Source organism: Centropristis striata, chromosome 2 (assembly GCF_030273125.1).
Source record: "Centropristis striata isolate RG_2023a ecotype Rhode Island chromosome 2, C.striata_1.0, whole genome shotgun sequence".
Classification (NCBI taxonomy): Eukaryota; Metazoa; Chordata; class Actinopteri; order Perciformes; family Serranidae; genus Centropristis; species Centropristis striata.
The window spans coordinates 31,532,372-31,554,541 of NC_081518.1; the positions used below are offsets into that span (position 1 = coordinate 31,532,372).

The 22,170-nt window shown below is 39.2% G+C and overlaps 1 protein-coding gene across 2 annotated transcripts in view; it reads right to left on the reverse strand.

Annotated features, from left to right (window-relative positions):
• LOC131986045 (frizzled-3-like) overlaps positions 1 to 22,170 on the reverse strand; it is a 33,064-nt gene that overhangs the window by 4,077 nt on the left and 6,817 nt on the right. For both annotated transcript variants that reach the window (XM_059350882.1, XM_059350881.1), the window contains 5 exons: positions 5,865 to 6,061; positions 4,472 to 4,774; positions 4,122 to 4,284; positions 3,499 to 3,798; positions 2,983 to 3,234 (listed from right to left, as the gene is read on the reverse strand). In XM_059350882.1, the coding sequence (XP_059206865.1) occupies positions 2,983 to 3,234; positions 3,499 to 3,798; positions 4,122 to 4,284; positions 4,472 to 4,774; positions 5,865 to 6,061 (1,215 nt within the window). The remainder of the gene's footprint in view (positions 1 to 2,982; positions 3,235 to 3,498; positions 3,799 to 4,121; positions 4,285 to 4,471; positions 4,775 to 5,864; positions 6,062 to 22,170) is intronic.

A 22,170-nucleotide genomic window follows, 5' to 3' on the forward strand; every position in this document is an offset into this window, starting at 1 on the left:
TGCTCCATTAAATAGGATGGACCTTCGATACAATGGGAGAAATTTCTAGTGTGCTCAGCTCATAAAACCCTTCAGCTCAGCTGTTAGCCAGAATGCTAACATTATGCTAGCAAGAGTCAAAGTCAGTTACATTGCATATGGTTAACAGTTAATATAATTTGACAGTAACTTCAACAGCAAGACCAGCTAGCTATGTCATTGTCCATAATCCAAATCAATATCAAGATTTTTTACAAACAAACCACATGCAGACAGAATTAAACTTTTAAAAGTATTTTTTACTAAGTATTTAAAATCTTTGTGTACAACAAAACCCTCCAGTTATAATTCAGATTATATCCTGGTAATGATGACAAAGTGTTTTTACACTCACGACATCTGTTTCAGACAACTTGTAATGGGGGAGGACTTTTAAAAAAGCTTAGGCCTTTCTTGATGGTGAAAGAAGAATTGCTATGTATTAATTAGCTTTAGTCTGTCTCGCCCAGGCTGAGATCAAATGTCTCAGATTAAAGTCCTGAGATAAAACAAGGAGCCCTGGGCCTTCAGTAAATTACCACCCATGCACATACATGAAAATGAAGTCACTTGAACTTCAACAATGGCCTCAGAATCTTCAATTATCCCAAAACATGAAATTGTACCCTCTTATACATACAAACATTTGCACGCAAAACTCCCCTAGGGTTCAGATCAAATAACACATAGCAATATTGAAATTCCGAAGCTACAATAGGATGTTAAGGGGGTCCCTCTTCATGAGCTCTCACACACACAGCTACAGACACATACACTAACAAGTAACATAAGCACTTGCACCTGCCTCCACCCCTCTCATATCATCTGTCAGTCACAAATTAGCTGACACTTCTCTGTTATAAAACCAGCGGAACAGCACTCAGTGGAATGATGAAAACATAAACAAGCTTTGTACTTTTATGATTCATGTGAGAAGCTGATGAAGACTTCATTGCCTTGTGTGTATGCAGTGGAGTGTTTGTGCCTGCATTGTGCACATTGATCCGGTTATTAATTTAGCACCAGACTGTATAAAACACCAGACTCCCACCAGTCTTCACAACTGCTACAAAGACGTTATAGAGTACAGGCAGCAGAGCATGACTGAGCAGGCCCTGAGAGAGACACAGACACAGAAAGCGAGGGAGAGAGTCAAGAAGGGGGAGACTGACTGAGAGAAAGAAGTAAGTGTGTGAGAACCAGCAGACAGAGTGAAAGACAAGGAGACAGAGAAACAGAGATGGTAGTTTTGTTGGACTTGAGAGCTGTATTAGCTAAGCTAATGATGCATACTGCCTCCCCTCCTCAAATAACTACTCACTCATCCACACACATGTGCAACTGTCAGCTCTCTCTTTGACTAACTCAAAGAAGCCCACACACATATGCATGCACACAGCGTGATTGCACTGTAATAATAATGTCATAAAAAAGTCTGATGCTGCAAGAACAAGAACAAGTCAGAGGATAAAACGAGTTGTAAACAAATCCACAGGTTAGTCAAATGTTTGAAAGAGGAAACTAAGGCAAACAGTAAAGTTATTTCCCATTAACTGTCCACTAAAAGAATCCATCACAGTTTATAGAACTACTATCTGTTTGAATGTGACCTACTTAGAGCCCAACCGATTTCTCGGTTAACTAATAGGTATCTATCAGTATCAGCTAGTATGTTGTCCAAGATGAAAACTTTTTTACAGAATATATGCAGAAAAAGTGATTTAGAAATGGCATTTTATTTTTACTTACAGTCCTTATGTTTATTTATCAAATTAACTATTTGTTTTTTCATTTCTGTAATTGGTTGACAATGTAATGCATTGCATGTACAATAATGTATGATAATCACAGATATTATTTGATAAAGTTATTTGTTTAAGAAAGAAGGCGACTGAGTACATTTGCATAGTCATATTGGGACACAATCCACATAGAAAAGGTCTATTTTCATTCCAGCTCTGAAATTCACTATATTGGCTGCCATATTGGTAAGCTGTGAAATGTTCCCTCTAAAATCAGTATCAGTCTCAAAAACCCCATACTGGTCTGTCTCTACATCTACAGCATTTGCTGTATTTATGTTTTTTTCCCAGATAAAACCACCAAATTATGCTGAACTATTGGTCTGTAGTTTGATGTCTGATTGTCTGACTGCTCATGATTTCTGCCCTGTTGACCTTGTTGTAGCAATGATGTCTTATTTCCAGATCTCAGTAATTGCTGTTGTGAATACAATTCTTATCATAGTTGATGACCTACAAAAAAGGCTTAAAATAGTAAAAAAAATTGGTCCATTCCTGTTTGGGTCTTTGGTCTTTTCGCTGGAGAAGCATCTTATTTCCTCATTGTTACTGGTATTTTGACTCCTCTTGAACACTAATAAACACATACATTTTCTATTTAAGTCACTGGGATGGCTTTTATGATTATTATTGAGGATAGAAAACCACTGTATCCTCCACAGTGTGTAACTAAGTACTTCACCCAGCTAACTTTGGCAGCGTGACAACACACACTTGTGTGTGCGTGAAATCCAGAGAGAGATCAGGTGGTGACTGCATGCTGCAGCATGAGCTGTGATAGGTATACAGCTGGATATCTTGTCAGGAGTGTGTCAGTGTATTTATTATCAACGTCCTGCTGAGGTGACAGGCAGATCTTCAGAGGCTATATGTAACAGAATATTTTTGATGAGCTGCTCAACAGGTATTTTCATCTTGTGATATCTGGGAACTTAACAAGATGTATAAGTATACAGTTACAGTGCAACTGATCACAACCTTTATATTTACATTTGTTTTAAGAGGCAGACAATCTGATGGTATCTTTTATCTCATGGCAAGCTTTCCTCTACAAAAAGTTCTCAAATGAAATACATCTGTTGAACCAGTGACATTACATGTTATCTTGCAAGCATAACAACATTACAGTCTGACACAAACACTTTTTCACTTCTCTCTCTACCTTGTATGGACAGGGGATGTGATAGCGCTTGAAGTTCTCTTCCATCCACGTTGTCTCCCAAATGTTCCTGTAGGTGTGTTCGTACAGGTAGCACCCAATCACAGTCAACAAGGGGACCAGGTAAAGCACTGAGAAGACTCCCATTCGGATCATGAACTTGACTAGTTTGGTCTGGTTCTCCTTCTCCAGAGGGATCTCCATGCGCACCCGGTTCAGAGCCACAATGCCCACTAACAGGAGAGAGACACCCACCTGACGAGAGAAAGATGAATCTGAGGGTTAGACTCACTGATGAACGACTATTTTCTAAAAGGAATGGATGACTGACAGGACACAAGACTATCAACCATCCACCAATCCATTTACTGATCCATCCATCTCTCCATATTTCCAGCTAACAATCTACCCTTTTCTCATTTCATCCACCCACCCATTAATCTGTTCACCCATCCATCCATCCTAATCATCAACTCTTTCATCCATCCACCCACTCATTCATCTTCTGTCTGTACTCACCGCCACGTTGAGGCAGAGCGGTGCCAGAACAAACCACCTCAGGGCGTCTATGTCATACAGCCCTATGAAACACACTCCACTGATCCCATCTCCTTCAATTTTGTTCAGGGCCAACAGGGTGACAGTCAAGGCCCCTGGGAGCCCCCAGGCAACAGCATGGAAAAGGAGGGCTTTCTTCTCAATGGCCTCGCTGCCCCATTTAGGCACAGCAGCCAGGAACCAAGTGATAGTCAGTATGACCCACCACACGCTGCCGGCCATGGTGAAGAAATACAACACCATGAAGAACAGGGTGCACACCTGAGAGGAAGAGTGGGAGCCATGACTTTTGATCAGTTCTTTGTGAGAAATCTGCAGACTATCGAGAAAATTATGAATAAGTTAATCATCCAGTAAGAATCTAATAATACCTACATTTTTAGCTGTCACATGTTCAGATTGCTACTTTAACATTTGCATCAATTTCAATACAGTCAATCATGTCTAAATAACTGGCCAACTGGTTTTATTCTGAGTATCTACATATAGAAAAAAGTTCATAAAATGGTGTAATCTTACACGAAACAGGTTTCTGTGTGATGTGATTGTGGTGATACTGGATGTATATGAACTAAAACTCTCACCTTGTTGTGTGAGCCCTGTGTTATGGTTGAAGCTCGAAACTGGGCAGGGCTGACTGCATTACATGCTACCCTGTCATCCAACAGGAAGCCCAGAAAGAAAACCAGCGACACCATGACATAACACACAGCGTAGAAGATTATTGGCCGCTCAGGGTATCGAAACCTAATGGGATGAAAAACAGAACAAGAAAGCAACTAAACATATATTCCATCAATTTATTTATTTAAGTGATCCTTGTGCAATCACTCTTAAAGTTGTGAAGTATTATTAGTTAAGCTGATTCTCTGAGTTTTGGAAGATCTCATGCTCATCAAGTTGATTTAAGATAGAAACATTCAGTAATTCAAACCTGGTAACATCAATGAGAAACGTCAGGAAGGTGAAGAGCGTTGCCGATAGACAGACGATGGAAACGACTCCTATGAAGTAGCGGATGAAGGTCAGTTCCTGCTTGTTGAAGAACATTGAGGGGCACGGGGCAGAACAGTCCTTCTTTCCCATGAATGTGTAGCCCAGGTCTGGGTCAACCTTGAGCTCTCTGGGGCACCAGAATCCATAGTCTCTCTGGACAGTCATGGATGAATTGTCAGTGTGGTCTGAGTCTGTGAGCAGGTCCTGTGGACGAGGGTAGGGCTCATCACAATCTGGGAACCTAAAAAAAGAATAACTCTGTCAGATAATGCAGCTTAATCTGCTATCATGTTCATTGAATGTACTCTTGTTTTCGGTGAACTGAACATACCAGTTTGCAACTAATGAACATTAACCTGAACGTCATTAACACTCACAGTGGTTAATGATGCTCACATACAGTACTGTGTTTTACAGCACACAAGGATTTATGGCACCCGGCATGCCGGTGTTTTTTCTGTTCCCACATCAAACACTATTTCGCTCCTTTTAATGTGATGTGTGCCATAGTGCCCTCCTCCACGGTTAGTTTGGTTATGTTGGGAAAATGGTTTTCAACAAAGCATCTGTTCCGGTACTGCTGAAGCTAGAATATTTGAAGGAATTTTATGACTAAATCAGCACAAATTCCAACGACAAAAAAACATTTTTAAGCAATAAATTAATCCAAACATCAGCCAATTTAGCAACGATTTGAAGCGACACAGAGTTGAGGCATGAACAAATCAAAACAACAAACATAAAACAAAAAAGCAAGAAATGAGCTGCTTTAGTTTTTGGACTGTGAACCAAAATTCTAAATTGTGAACAATGACCATGAACTAGTTTATTTTAATCTGTGTGAAGTGTGACCTTGCACAACATTACTTACTGCAGAACTGTTGTATTATACTGTGTTAGTTTCAGCTAGGAGTACCTAAACTCCTGGCAACTGAATGTAAAAACATACAAGTAAACAAGCTGAAAGAAACATTGGATAGCAGATATATAAGACACCACCAGATACAAGGACGACAGCTGAATTGAAATAAAGAGGGGTGCTGTGTGGAGATACAGGAAAAGGTGCAGTCAAAGAAAGTGATAACAGTGGCAAAGTGCTGAAGTTTAGAGTTAGGTTGGCTTGATGTGGGATTGCAGTTGGCACAAGTTTAAAGAGAAGCAGCAGGGACAGGAACAGTGCGGTATATGAAAAAGATATTCTGCAGGCTCAATCCTGCACAAATATGCAGAAAATATACATAAAAAACAAGCTGAAAATTATCGCCAGCTGTAATATCTCAGATTCTTGTACTGGGTACTGAGTGGCTTTCAAATGTCATACACATACACACCTGCTACACTCCATGTCATCTGGCCAGGCTACTCCAAATACCTCCATGAGTTTGTGGCACTCATCCTTGGCCTGCTGGCAGATGGATCGACATGGCATGGACACCTGGCCGTACCTAGTGCACACCGGAGCGTACAAGGCGCACAGGAACATCCTCAGGTCAGCACTGCACACAAGGTTCACCATTGGATGAAAAGGCTGCAGAGGAGACGAGAAATGCTGTTATTTTTTTTTAATTTATCTTTGACCTGCCCCAAAGCTCTAAGATGTGGACTGACAACATTGGCTAGTGCAATGTAGTGTGTGATAGTCTCAAAGCTCTCTTGCAAACACCCACACATTTCATCTTTTCCAATTTTCCCATCCCAATATCAGCAGGAACCAACTCAACAAGGCTGTTATTAAATCTGTCAAGTGTGTGAGAAAGAAGGTTAAAGTTAACTGCTATTTGTGGTAAATATGAGAAGGCTCATATGCAACCTGAAATAGCCATCAAAGAAGATGGAGGGAGTGCCAGTAGGAGGACAAATGTGTTCTTACTCCTCTGCTGCAACTTATCCTACTCAGTATACCATCAATATTTAGAGGCTCATGAAATATGTATAGCAGCAATCATATTACCAAACATCCCTTTGAAGTAGGGGACAGCAAAGGCAGACCTCTAAAGGCTGAGCCACAGCCATGTGTCAATACACTGAAAAAACAAACAGTAGGGCTGTCAACACACCAAAGATTATACATTCTGGTCCCTGTAGTGGCACTTGAAAGGTTGAAGAGTTACGCTTGTGACCTTCAGGCTGATCATTTAAATCCCCAGAATGATTGAGGAAATGTGAGTGATGGGATAGACAAAAGCACCCTTAGTCTGTCCTTTAACATCTACTGCTGACATAACCCTGAACTCTTATTTTTTATTCTAGATAAATAAAAAAAGAGGATATAACTTGATTGCCAGCAGTCACTTGAGCAGTGTTGGCAGTTTTTTGATGAAGTTTAGTTGGTTGCTATTCTGCTCATGATGACAAGTGAATTATTCATCAGTTTGTCTGCTGTTCTATGGAAAAGGTAATTAGACTGAAAAACTGAAAATGCTCCACATACCACATATTGGAATATGTATTAAGATTAAACACTGCATGAGTAGCTCTCTCTCTTTCTCTCAACCACAGCCTTATTTTTGAGCTTCATATGAAAAAGAACTACTATGTTTTAATGAAGACAAGTACCAAGAGAGAAAGACTTAAATGATTGGTGGAAAACGGCTTTGAACTTACTTAAAGTAACTCTAATGTAATAAGGTTTTACTCAAATGTTCAAATCCTAAATAAACAAACACTTGTACATTTCTGTTTTTGTGCCACACACACACACACACACACACACACACACACACACACACACACACACACACAGGTTATTGAACATAGCTTACTGATGTGTTCATACATCAACAACTGCCAGCAACATTATGGGCATTGTTACAACCGTATGTGAGCAAAGTTGACCTGCATCTATTCAGCTATTAAAAAGTTTGTATCATCTGGAGTTTTCAATGCAGCTTTTACAAGAAAAATCAGAGCAGAACCATGACAGCCATGAATGAAGACTAGAACAATGATCAATGTGTGTCTCTGTGTGTGTATATATAACATATGTGTACATTGGACACAAAACAGTGCACTTACATTGATTGGTTGCCACAAAAGCTACAGTATATGCTTACTGACTGTATGAGTGCATTTGTGCAAATACCCATGCATCAGTGAATGTGTGTCTTTGTGTGTGTGTGTGTTTTATGCATGTTTCTGTGTGGAGTCAGTGCTTGTGAGTATGTTTTGATCGTTCTCAATTGCCGTGTTCTAGATCTTCACATTGGAGAGATGTTCCACCAGTAAATGGGTGCAGTGGTGCATGAGCTGTGTGACACAGTTTTGAGCACTGCACAGAAGCACATGTAAGCATACCCACACCCACACACACACACACACACACACCGGAGACCACTTGCCGCATTCAATAATTCACACATTTTACAGCCCATGTGTTGTTTAATAGTGTATGATCACGCAAGCCTTACTGTGTAGGGATGGAAAGCACACAAGCTTCAATTGTGGCTTAAACCTCATTCATCATGCCCTGCATTTGAACTGCAATGTCGTGAATATATAATTATGTTTGGGCGGTAAATATTGAGTGTGTTAGCATTCTGTGTCTTAATCCTTATCTTGGTTTTGACCATATCTGAGATATGACATTTCAATGGAACATGAGAAACCTGATTATTCATATATCTGTTAACATAATTCTAACAACATCCAGGTTTCTAGTCATCTATCTATGCAGATGTGTTATCATTTCTAACCATGTCGGTCACTAATGTTCTATACCAAAAGTAATGTTCAGAAACCTGGATAAGCTACATGTAACAGTATCTATCGATGAGAGTACTCCAGGTAGCATATATCCAGGTTTCTGAAACCTGATGCACAACACAACAAAAAATAACCAGGTCAAGCATAGTAATGCACATATAAACACACACACTGATTCAAAAGCACTATCCTGTCATTTTAGGTGAAGCAATGGTGGGAGAGTGGTGCTGCTGCCTCAACACTGAGATGCTTTAGGAACCAGCTGACTGGGACAATGTCTAGTTACTTTGGAGTGCATGAAAATGCAAGTTACATATACACCTAGGGCCTACGTCAGGTGTTAGTTTTCATGTTTTCATGTAATGTTTTTAAATGGAAGGGACAGACAATAAAAAACACCTTCAACTATAATGTAGCCCAGTGCAACACAACCTTTAACTATGACATCAACAGTTTTTCATTTTTATTTTTATTTTTTTTACATTTCTGACAATGTCACAAAAACTATACATTATAAACATCATGAGGATAGACTTTATCGGAGAGCTTTTGTTTTGAATTGCATTAGATTCCCCAGATGATCCTTACAAGTTGGGCAATAAGTATAAATTATATGTCAATAACAATGGATTCATACTACCATAACGTTAGCTATATATGTCATTTTCTCATTGAAATCTGTTATGTGTCCACTGCAAATAGTTTTTACCACTAAATATGATCTGAAAGTCTTTCATTGTCCTCAACAAAAACTGATATGGGCATCACTCTGTAGCAGTCTCTCTGTCCTTCTCTGTCCACCTCTCACTCATATTTTTATATGACCCTGAGGCCACACTTAACTGAGTGGTAGTTGCTTTCTGCATGAGCATGTCTCACTACCCAGCAGAATGAAGCCTTTCTTCATGTCTCCTCATACTAACTCTACAGCGAATATGTGTGTGACTCCCATTTTGTGTGTCCCCATTCTGCCCAATTTTTCCTGCGGATGTGTGAGTGCATGCGTGAGTGCATGTGTCATTGTTCCTGTCTTCTGAGTAAGTATGTCCCAGTTATCATGTTTCCCGGTGTGCGAGTGTGCTAGGCTTGTATGCGTGCACCAGTCAGTGCATGTGTGCAGATATCTGTGTGCAATTATTCTGACGGTCAGGGCAATTGCCCCTCATCTCCCACCACAAAGAGAATATTGATATTAAGTGGCCTAACTGTGCCACCCAACGAGAGAGGAGGGGGAGGCAATCAGCTTTCCATGGAGGACGACTTGAGTGAATTGTCTGGCATTTTGTAGCCAGTTGTGATGGAAGAGAAGGGGAAAGGAAAGCGGCAAAGCCCTGAGGCTGCAGACTGCTTCTAAAGGATGGAAAGATGTAAAAGAAGGAGAGGAATGGAAGGAGGATGGGAAGAAGAGGGCACCAGAGGAAGAGGAAATGTAATGCATCAGCTACCTGCAAAAGATCTCTCTCTCTTCCTGTTTGTTCTCTCTTTCCTTCTTACATTGTGTAGTGGACTAAATCCGTGTCATCACATGAGAGAATTTGCTATCAGTAATCACAGACATGCTAGATCTGTGTCTTGGAAGAACATTTTTATCTCAACTAACGTCTTCTTGACAGTGCTGTTACAGAGTGAATCTACAGTATACGGTACATGGGCTCCACATACCCTCTTTATTTGTTTGTTGTGTATATTTCTCGACTATAACTGATTCATGAGATAGCTAGAGTTCAACTGAATTAATTATATGAATTTAAACGCCAATACAAAGACTGAGCAAATGAAATTGCTGAGAAATATGTAATTCACTACATGCACTTAATACATAATAGCATGCAGGCATCCAAGCATGGCCCTTCAACTACCATCCATAAATAAGTGAATGACCACAATTTACGACAGAACAGAGCTGCAGTTATGTGGTAAAAATACTATGGTCCTTCACAGTAGCTGTGATCCAAGCTGCTTCAATCTTTACAATCTACTTTGTACAAGATTGATTTGTGTGTTTTACCCCAATTTACATCCCCACACATGAAACAGTATCCAGCTACAAAGGTACTGACTTAAGATTATAGTAAACAAGGCCCTTTCATTTGTTTAGTATCCAAAGACAGACTGGTGAATGGAAAGCTAAAGTGCAAAGGCATCTGACAACTAAACAAAACCATCATAATTCAGAAAATACAATCTACTATCTGAGGTTGTTGCATAACCACATGATGCCACAACACCATCCATCATGCAATGCTCCAACTGGAAGTGTCCCCCACATAGCTTTAAATGTTATTAATGGAGGCCTCACCCATTTGTGGGAACCATTTTAGAGGAGCATTTTATTGTTGAACATTTCAACACCTTAAGCATTGTGAATGATGTGAATTTAAGGTATAATGAGGGTTGGGTTGCCCACACTTATATCAAGCCATATCCTTATAATTAAACATATTTAATAATATTATTTCAACCTAATCTTTCCAAAATTTAAAAAAGCAATCCCACTACGTTTAGCTAACATAATTTGAAAATTTTAATTTGCTGAACAATAATTGGCACCTAGAGATTGACAGGAAAACCTGCTGTCTCTACAGCTGCAGTCAACAACAACAACAACAACACATTTCCATTTGACACCTACTCACAGATATCCTTAAAAAATATCAGATTGCTAAAACAAACAACACAGACATATGCCACTGATGCTACACAACAAAACACTGGTAGGTTAGCAGACAATGTTGGATTAAATCAAATTCAAAATCAAATATAAGATGCATTTGTGTATGCGAGTGTGTGATTTGGATAGGCAATTGCGAGCACTCAGAATGAGAAGCAGGGTGGGTTTTTTGACACAGGAGAAAATGAGAAAAAAGCCCCTGACTGGTCCACCTCCTGTTCAATAGAGGGATTAAGTTTCTTTCTCTTTACTCCCTCTCTCCAAAGAAACCAAGGGGGAGGGAGAGAGAAAGAAAGAAATGGAAGAAAAAAAATTCAAGTAAAAAACAACAACAAAGAAAAACGGAATGAAAGACAGAAGGAAAGAGTCATATGATTAACAGTCACATACTGCAAACAATTAAGATGGATACCAATAATTGCTGTAAAGTTGATAGAAAAATGAAGCAGTTCATAATAAAAAAAACAGGGAGTGTTGCTTGTGAAAACTTCTTGTACCGGAGCTTTTCTGGTTGAATAAAATGTCCTACTCAGTGGGTGTGCTGGGAATTAAAGCATATAAATGGCAAAAATATCACAGAGCACCGTTTCACATTAAGCCCAGTGATCAGCGAGTCTGTTAGTCCGAAAAATGCTAGATTTTGGAAGGCTGATCACTCATCAACACTTTCTCTTACCTACTGACAATCCACCCCAGGAAATCAATGAAATTATTAGTTTCTCTCCACAATCTCATGATGTGTGATTTTAACTTCACATAGTAAGATGGTAAGTTGTCTTTTTTAAGTGTCTTTATTACATGCTTTGCAACTTCAGACTTTAATAAAGTTGTCAAAATTGGCTGAACCCCAAAATACACTGATGGCAGTGCCAATAGCCACAACTATTCATCAAACTAATTACATTTTTTATTGCTCCAGTCCTCCCTTTTTTCCACAATTTTTCTCTTCTTGCCTCCCCCCTCTCTCTTTAAGAGTAGAAGAGGGCTGTGTTGCATTGATCTTGATTCAGATCCAAAGCAGAAAAACGTTCATGGGTTTTGGAGCATGTGTAGTGTCTTTAAGTAGTATGTTAAGCTAGTGGGTGGTTGAGCCAGTGTGTGTGTGGTTTTGTGCTTAGAACGTTTGTAGAAAATCCAGTTAGCCAACTCTGCAGAAACTCATACACATTTCCAAGTGTATAAGGAGAAGGAGGGGGAACGAGGGAGGAGAAAAGGGGAAAAAACTGGAGTGGCATGAAGAAAAGAGTGGTGGTTTTCTCGGTGGATTAGGGAGTCAAATGGATTGGAAGAGTGTGAGAACCTGAGACGGACACACATACAGACTTCCTGAAACTGTCACCAGCTTTGTGTTGTGGTCAGATCAAGGTGACAGGCTGCTGGGTCTTAGCCTCCAAAGAAAACAGCTCCTGAACTGGCAGCAATGCCTACTTCAAGAAATTCCAAGTTGTCCAACCCAGTGTTCTAGAATCCACCATGTAGTGATGCTTTTGCTATGTGGTTGTTGAGTTTGATTGTTAAGTGCTCTTTCCAGTGCTTTTAGCTCTCAATCATGTGAAGAAAACTACTAAAATTGCAAATCAGATAATCTAAACTGCTATAAAACCCAATGAAAACTATATTTAAAGCGCTGTGATATTATATTTGGGAACATTTTAAGGATGTTAAAAAAAAAAACTTGCCATGCATGTTTTGCTAAAAAGCATTTTATGTAACATTTTAGTGCACTAACTCGTCTATCAAGTTACAAATCAGCAACCTCAATCCCTTTAACCTGCACATTAAAGGACTAAAATGTTGATCTCTTAATGCCCTGGTAGATGCAATGCATGTATTTCTTGCACCTCTTTCTGGCAGATGAGAAGGAATTTAGATGAAAAATATCAGGCTTTTTGCTACTAAACCTTGCCAAAGTCCATCTGGACACATCACCCCCACAGGTCTCTTTTTCTTTCTCTCTATATCTCACACCGTAACTCACTCTAAAATCAGTCTGTCTAGCCCTGCAGCACAAATGCTGTCAGAACACATCAGCTCTACCTCCATTAGCTTGTTGCAACATTCCCTCCCACTAGCTATTACAACCAAATCCTCCATTTCTCTCCATCTTTCTGCAGAAACTATAATATTCCCTTTTGCTTCAGCCGTTAAACTGCAACCTCGATCCCTCTCTTTTCCTCCTCACACTCAAACTATTAACTGCATTATCCTTCAGTGCATCCATACATTACAGTCAATTATAGTCCCTCTCTCAGCAGCGCAGGAGAAAAGCAACGTTTCAGTTTTCAGTCATGTAGTAATTACATGATGCCTACATTCCCCCCTCCTTGCACAAGCTCACCACTTATTTTCTATTTTATTCTCTAAGTGTAGCAGCATTGGTTTCTTGCTGCATCCTCCCTCTTCTCCACTTTAACTGGTTAGATTTAATATCAAGCAACATGTTCTAATTTCTCGTTCAGTAATGAACTCATGGGTCATAGACAAATTCACACCACAACACACATACACACACTTTCTCTGGCTATGCTCCTGCCTCTTCACTCCTCTCACAGGCTCGTGAGAGAGACAGGCGTTGGCCATGAATAGATGAACTGAACAGACCGCGATGCTCTCCTCCCTAATCTCTGAAAAGACAGTTAAGAAAGGGGCACCCTTCTCTCACACTCTCTCCCCCTTTCATTCATTTGTTCGTTTATCCGTGTCCATCCATCGTTCAGTCAGGAGGACCGGACAAAGCCGTCAATGGCATTCCCTTTCACGTTCACTTCCCCTCCTCCTCTCCTCCTATCTTCTTTCTCCTGTATTCATCTCTTATTTTCCTTGCCTCCCATTTACTCCTGGCAATTACGCTGACATGCACTTGTCCTCCCATCTCCACTTACTCTTCCACCATCAGCATTCATTGACTTCCCTTACTTTCTTACACTGTCATTTCATGTTTGGCAGAATCTATTTAGAAACACCACCAAAATGCTCTGTATCTCCTCTGTTGTCTTCTTCATGTCTTGAACCCGGAAAGAAAATGAAGACCAAAAACATGGCATCTCAGTCTAAAGCTCAGGATAGGATAGTTTAGTTGAAAGACCTAAATAGTCTAAAGACTATACAGTGTTCATCCAATCAGGTGCAGAATTTCCTCTTTAGTAAGGAAGTCAATCATCTTCAATACAGTATACTTGATACAGTTAAATCTTGTCTGCCTTTGCAAGACAACAATGAACAAAGCAAGAGCTCTGGGTTGACTTATCAAGGCTGCTGTATGTCTTCACTTCATATTAACAATGGAAGCCTGTCTTTTCATTGGTGTGGGTGGAGACATTATATCCTTTAACTACACCATGTCTGTCCATGATTACAGGGCTTTGACAGAAAATATCTGAGATTTTACAGACTTTCCATCCATCGTATCCTCCCTCTCATCTTATCTTATCTTCCAAGAAAAATGGTACTTAAGAGCAATGTTTTTTTCTTTTCAAAAAAATGACTTAGCTGCCAGTATGCGTTTCCTATTTCCATCTCCTCCTCTCCTTGGTTTAGTCCAGATCATGCACTCATCATCCAATTTCCCTCTCGTCCCCTGCCTGTCTGTCTCCCTCCATTCCTCCCCTTCCTTGTCTGCCTATTTAACTACCATGGCAACAGGTGATGTGGTTGGCACTCACAGGACCATGTTACATTGAAAATAACGCTGCAGAGTACATGTGTGTGCGCAGACACATACAAGCCCCCACAAACACATTGTGGTGAGACTCCTTTAATTGACGAAACCATCCAAACAGTATTGCAAAAACGTTCACACAATGATCAACACACAGGAAGTGTGAAAGTGAGAGTAAAAGAAAGCGAGAGGTGTAGGAGAGATGGTCAAATGAAATGATAGAGATGTAAATGGGAAGCCAAGAGAGTGACAATGGAGCATCTGAATCAGATAGCACCCACACACATACTCACACCATCCGAGCCGCCTGTGCACTCCCATCTGCTCACCACTTATATATACTCGTCGTTGCATTCAGACGGAAACCTGCTTATTCCAGCATTTGAGGAACAGAAAAATATGTATTTTGCAAACCAATGGATTTGGAGAAACCATTTCATCTGAAACAATAGGTTATATTTCTTTATCTATATTTCTTTTTCATTTAATTAATGGTTAATGTTTAATTTGCAAATCACCTTCTACAAATCCATTTACATGATCTAGTAACAAGTTCAATGCTAAATATATTTCCTCAGATAAGATTAACAATCAAATTATAGCTTTGTAATATGACCACTGTTAGGCATCTCCTTCAATAATATTCTGTCTGATTAGTGTAAAAAATAATACTTGTGAGTTAAAAATCACAAGAATCACAATAGCAATGGTTATATAAAAGGCACAGTCATAGTGATAACAAGGTGGATGCATCACTGTTCAAAAGGCTGTGTAAAGTGAATAATGGACATATTATTACACAATTTTTTAAAAAGTAAGGAAACTATATAATAGATGACAGGACAGGCTGAAACAGAAGGAAATAATATAGGATGGATGTTTTTAGTGGTTGATGTTTTTTGACAGTTACATTTAAAGCAGACTGCTGATGCATACAACTAATAAGGATGTTACTGGGTTGGGGAATTCAAGCTGCATCCACTAGGGCTTAATATGTTCATGGAAACCTGTAGTATAACATGTACAGTGAGCTACAGAGCAGTATTTAAGCAATGCAAAATCTCTCTCAAAATGGATGCATCACTGTTCAAGAGGGTGTGTAAAGTGGAGATTGAAGGTAATATGTGCAACACTAACAGCTTCTGGAAGTTTGAGAGGAGGGTGACTTTAATTTAATTTGGTGAGTGAGATGCAGGCAGGGTTGGGAGGACTAGATAGGAAATGGATGTACACCAGCAGAAGCCCACCACAAGCAGTTAAACAACTCGCAGCTCGGTTACCAGTGAAAATGTCCATTTTACAAACCTATGGAGAAATTTCAATAAATGCGCACACATAGCAGAATTTCTCAAAGATCATGCAGGGATGACAGTTAATGACGAAGACAGGAACATTGTATTCTAAAATAAAATGAAATATGTCTACAAAGTCTATCTATTCTCTGTTGGCACTGATGCATTTATATGCAAGCTATTTTGGGAGAGTTGAGAGTTGCATGCGGCTCGATAAGTGCACAATTAGTAGCACTAGAGCTCTTAATGCTGCCGCTGGTTCTGACCTGCACTATGCTGAAAATGTTAGAGCTGCCTTGTGTTGAGTGGCTTTGCGTGAGAAGGGGATCAATGATGTGTGTGTTTGTGTGTGTGTGTGTGTGTGTATGTTATTGTTAAGTTGGGCTTAACAGTGAGGGTTAAACATCTCCCACCAGACTGTATACACACACAGTTCCCAGGCTGGGTCATGGGTTCAGATTAAGACCATAAGACATGGATAACCTATATTTACGTGTTTTATCAGAGCTGAGCATTGCGGGCCTCTACATGCATAGTGCATAGTATCTAAACATGTATAGTATGGACTCCTCTGTACGTCACACGGACGTAGCAGGGGGTACATCGAGGGATATAGAGCAGCCCAAGTTAGATGTGATATGAACATAAATATCAGTAATGTGCATCAAGAACAGTCTAGTATGTTCAGAGAAGACAACCATGAAATGGTTGAAACAACAAATATGATGCTTTAGTGCTGAAATGATTAGTTGATTTGGTGATAAGTCATTGCAATTTACTTTTAATATATCAACAATAATTCAAACAATAATTCGTATGGCAACATTTGTTGAATGTCATCTTTTGTATCTGCATTCGACCTTCCTTTCGAAACAGCAATTTACCAAAAACAGAAGGTTGAAATATTAATAATTTCAGTCATTGATCAAGGAAAAAGGTTAAAGATTCACTTGTGCTTTGAAAATTCAGGATCTTCTGCTTTTTGTCCTATATCCCTCAAACTCAAATATCTTTTTTGGTTTTGGACTGTTGATTGAACACAACAAGGATTTTGAAGCTGTCACCTCGGGCTGTATGAACAAACGATGGGCATTTTTTATTAAACGACACATGACATTTTTCAGTTTTACCTATTAGCTGTGAAATAATGGACATATTAATACACTTTTTTTTTTTTTAAACTTAGGAAACTATATAATAGATGACAGGATAGGCTGAAACAGAAGGAGATAATATAGGATGGATGTTTTTGGTGGTTGATGTTTTTTGACAGTTACATTTAAAGCCAACTGCCGATGCATGCAACTAATAAGGATGTTACTGGGTTGGGGAATTCAAGCTGCATCCACTAGGGCTCAATATGTTCATGGAAACCTGTGGTATAACATGTACAGTGAGCTACAGAGCAGTATTTAAGCAATGCAAAATCTCTCTCAAAATCTCTCGACTTGGCACTGTGAGACTGGATAAGCAGCGGTGGCAGCTATGCTGATGGGAACATTCTGCCAAAAAAACAGCACCAGGCAGTGCCTTTGTTCTGCCCATAAATAAATGATTGCTTCATTTGGGCTGGCAGCTTCAATAGACTCTGTCGGAATAAGCAGGATAATCAAGAGTTCAACTGAAATAAACTGGAACTTTTAAACTGAATGAGGACCTGTCTGTCTCTGCCACATTGAATAGGGTAATCAGCCTCTTCAGATGCACCAAACACACACAAGCAAAACACAGCACAAACACAACCAAGCCATCACACGCTCAAAAAAACACACCTCATTCTTTCTCGCGTATTCACACACGCACACACACACGCACACACACACACACACACACACACACACACACACACACACACACACACACACACACACACACAGATAAAGAAAAAAACACAACAGACCACGCTTAAGCACCACAAGCTTCGAACTCTACAGATTTGGCACACACAAACTCTCCCTGTTGTGGGGACCTGGTGGCCCCAGGGTGGCCCTACTTGAGCAGAGCAGTCTTATTTTGAAGGACAGGACCCCATACTGAGAGAAACACAAACACCGGAGACAGTAGGGTCTAAAGACTTTGCACAACCTGTCACTCTGTCAGTATTTGCCTGTGCTTAGTCTCTGAGTTCTCTTTCTGTTTTACTGCTCCATTTTCTTCTTTGTCACTTCCTCCCCCGTTTGTTTTGTGACTCCCGCAGATTAGGGTATCTTTTTTTTGGGGGGTGTAACGATTCTCCAAATGCACAGTTCAGTTTAGACCTCAATTTTTGAGACATGGTTTGATTCATGCCTGTTTTTTTCTTTTCTTTTTGTGGCAGGTAAATAAGGGAAAACACGGAAAACTTTTTCTAATTTGTAAACATCAACAACAAAAACACAAAAAACACAGGTATATTAACTTTCTAGATCAACTTCACATACATTAACTAAATGGAGGACCAGTCTACACTTCATAGAAACCTGTGTCACACCGTCCTTGACCTTGCACATTCTTTCCTCTGTAGAATGATTAGACAGACAGACATTATTAATCGCAGCAGTAATTTCACTTTTCCACAGGAACTCATTGTAAGATGTAAACAATAACAAAGACCCTGAATGTAACTCTGTCAGCAGATAATATGGACAGAGACTTGTGGCAGTTCAATATCCAGGCAACAGATACAACCCTGATTCCAAAAAAGCTGTGATGCTGTGATAAATGTAATAAACACAGAATGCAATGATTTGCAAATCCTTTGTGACGGAACTGTAAGACGAGATCTGTGGATGTTGTTTCAGTTTGTCAGTCTTGACTTTACACCCCTACTACCTCCGCAGTTCATAAATACCAACAAAGTGTTCACTTTCATAACTATAGTTTAATTCATTAAATTATTCTCTTAGTATGATCCACACATAAAATGAGCTCAGTGGATATTTTGATGGGATTGCTGGCAGTTATATTACTAATGGTGAATAAGAAAATCTACTGCCATTAGCCCTCCTTTTTGTGTGTGGTGGAGTTATAAAACAAGGGTGGTCTTGTGGGAAAAGAAAAGCTCTCAAGAGTCTTTTTAGAGTGATTAAGTATGTAGCTAACTGCCTGTTAGTTCATCATATTACATTGCATTGTTGTTTTTTGAACTTTGACTTAATAATACCATTACCAAATAAGACAAAACAAATTTAAATTATAAATATATTTATATTATCTGCAATTTTAAAGAAATATCAGTGATCAAACCTCATATGAGATTGTGTTTAAAACTTAAAACGCTCTGCAACTTTTAGTGAAAAACCTGAAAAAAGAGGAAGCACCATCTCATTCATTCATTCATTATTCTAATGGGTCATGGGAGCCAAACTAGGGTTGCACCAATACAACTTTTTCAGTCCTGATACCGAATCGGATACATTGGCTCTGGCTATCTGCCGATACAGAGTACCGATCTGATAGCAGTGTTTAATTAATTAGTCTTAAGCCTCACTGTGTGGAAATGACCATTGTTTTCAGTGTAAAGCAACATCAGGCTTGACTTTAACATTGCTTTTCTAACTTTGTAAAATAAAATGTAAAACAAATAGGCCTACATAGAAATGTACTGATGTTATTTATTAAAACATGTTGCTGCTTTGCTGCATCATGCCTTCTTTTCCACCAGTGTTATGGATTTGATGGGTAACTGTGTCATCTGTCGACTCTCAGTTGGGTGCGTCTGTGGTTGCCGTAGTTACTACAGCTGTTGGAAATGGCGTTACACCCCTTTATGTCTAAAAGGACAGAATAGCTCACCTGATTATTTTGACATTTTAATGAAAACGCAGCTGATGCGTGACATAATGCACACTTGCGTAAACATCAACATATAATTAAACTGAATAGCTTGGCCGCATTGTCACCAATACTCTAATAGCTGACATTGGGCGAGTGGCAAGGTACACCCTGTACAGACTATCGCAGGCTCATAGAGGTATAGAGACAACCATTCACTCTCTCATTCACTCCTATTGGCAATTTAGAGTCAGCAATTAATGTCTTTGGAGTGTGGGAGGAGAGAACCCATGCTGAAGCTAGGGACAACATGACTGTCAGCCTTGTTGTGCAGTGAAAAGTGCTACACCACTACACCACAGTGCAGCACCATCTCAGTTTAAGTTAAATCTGTTTGCAAACATTTTTACTATTTTAGCATCACACTGCTGCAAACAGCTATTTGTACATGTAGGAACCCTGCTGAATGAAGGGAGAATGCCTGACTGTATTTACATGCACTGTATTGAGGTTACAGCAAGCTCTCTGCAGTAACCTTATTTCTTAAATGTATGTATGTGAAACCAGGTTTCATTACTCAAGGCAAGAAATTAAGAGACACTAGGACTGGGTGATAAGGCCAAAATCTTTATAACCGATTTGGGCCAATTCATGTTCAAGTAATTCAATAAATAAATTGTCTATATGGCCACAGGGTAAAGCCTATTTTTGTATACTTGTGAAATGAAATACTTGACAAATTAATTTTCTCATTGAGAACTAAAGTGCAAATTAATTAAGTACAATCATAGAAAACAGATACGCTGGTTACCATTAGTAGTAGTAGTACACAACACTGTTTCAGGGGACACTTTTCACTTTTTGTGCATCTGCTTGTAAACAAACAGTGAGTGAAAATCATCAGTGGTGTTATGTTACAGTGACGAAGGACAGGATAGAAATTGAAAGTTCCGAAATCAAAGTTGCAGAACTAATAGAACATGATGACACAGAAAAACTTGTGCCAAAAAGAGGAACTGTGTCCACCTTTTACAAGTGTTGTTGGGCTAAAGTTGTTGCAGGAGGCGGCAACATGAGCAATCTGCTCCACCACCTTAGCCATAAGCATGTTTTGGAATATCAAGAATGTAAGAAGTTAAGATCATTGCCCTCCACATCAGCAGATGACACGGGAAAAGCGAAAGAAAAGTCATGCCAAATGTCACTTAAAGATGCGTTTGCCAAAGGGATTATTATGTATGCAAGTTGCATTTGTATGCTGTTCAGTTTACTTTATTTTACTATGTATTTGTTTGAATGTGTATATACCTTAAAGCCCATATTAATGCAAATTGCCCTTATGAAGGTTCAGTTGGTAAAGAGTTCTTCACCAAGTAACACTTGTATTATATTTCCTTTTTATATTTCCTTGAATATATGTGTAATGTACCTGGGCTTGAACTTGAAGAAATATTATCATTAATGCAAGTTGCAAACCTGTTTCTATTTAATTGTTCAAGTATTATGTATGCAAATTGTTCAGTTGTTAAAGAAGTCTGAGCTTTGTAGTTACAAGGGAAGGGGATTGTTCAATTAGTGTAGATGCCAGTCGGTTTATTAAAGATGTTTGTGAAATTTGCACAGTACACGTTCCGTATTTTGACTGCAATTGTCTTGCTTTCTGATTCCTTCACTTTATTAGAATCATGAGTGGCACACTGGCATTTCTTTGTAAACAATATCATTTTCTGGGGTCAGTCAAACCTGTATTAATACTAGTGTGGAATTATCCTATAATATTCATTTGTCATGACAGTAAAATAAGTCAATCCATTGCAGTTATTCCTCTCTCAACAAGTAGAAAAAAACACCTGTTTATGCCTGAAAAAAAAATACTATCATATATCGTGAAACTTTTATTATTTTGAAAAATACTGTGATATACATTTTTGGTCATACCGGCCTGCACTAGTTACCATAGCTGAATAGCAGGCTGTAAATTTCAGATGTATGCATACACCAAGGAAAATCTGTGCAACCTGCTATTATAGACCTTGTTTTTTCACTGTGCTGTCTCTCTGAGTGCTGCATTAGTTAAAGAAAGAAAAAAAAGTCCTTGGGCTGCAGTGCCTTATATCATTAATACATGTAGACTGTCATCTCTGCATTGTAAACGTGGGAAAGAAATGCGATTTCCTATCAGTTGCATACAAAAATGTAATCAGGTTATAGCAGTGCATGCAAATGCACTAACAAATTCCTTGCCTCAACCTAATCTCTCTCAATAACTTGGTCTTGTAGTGGGCGTGTAAACATAGTGACTGACTGCTCTATCTCGATCTCTCCATGCAGGCCTCGGGTTGTTGTCTATTTGTTGTCAGTGTGCTCTATTTTAGGCCAAATGAGCCTTTCTCTAAGTGACCATGAGACCAGGGTCTCTCATCTCTTTCACTCCAAGATGCAAATGACAAAAGATTGTGCTGGAATTGTCTGAACAAACTCAATCAGGTATATTGCCAGCTTTGAGGCTTTGACAGATTTGCAAAAAGTCTCTCTCTGGTTTTACTGTGTTTATTTGAATG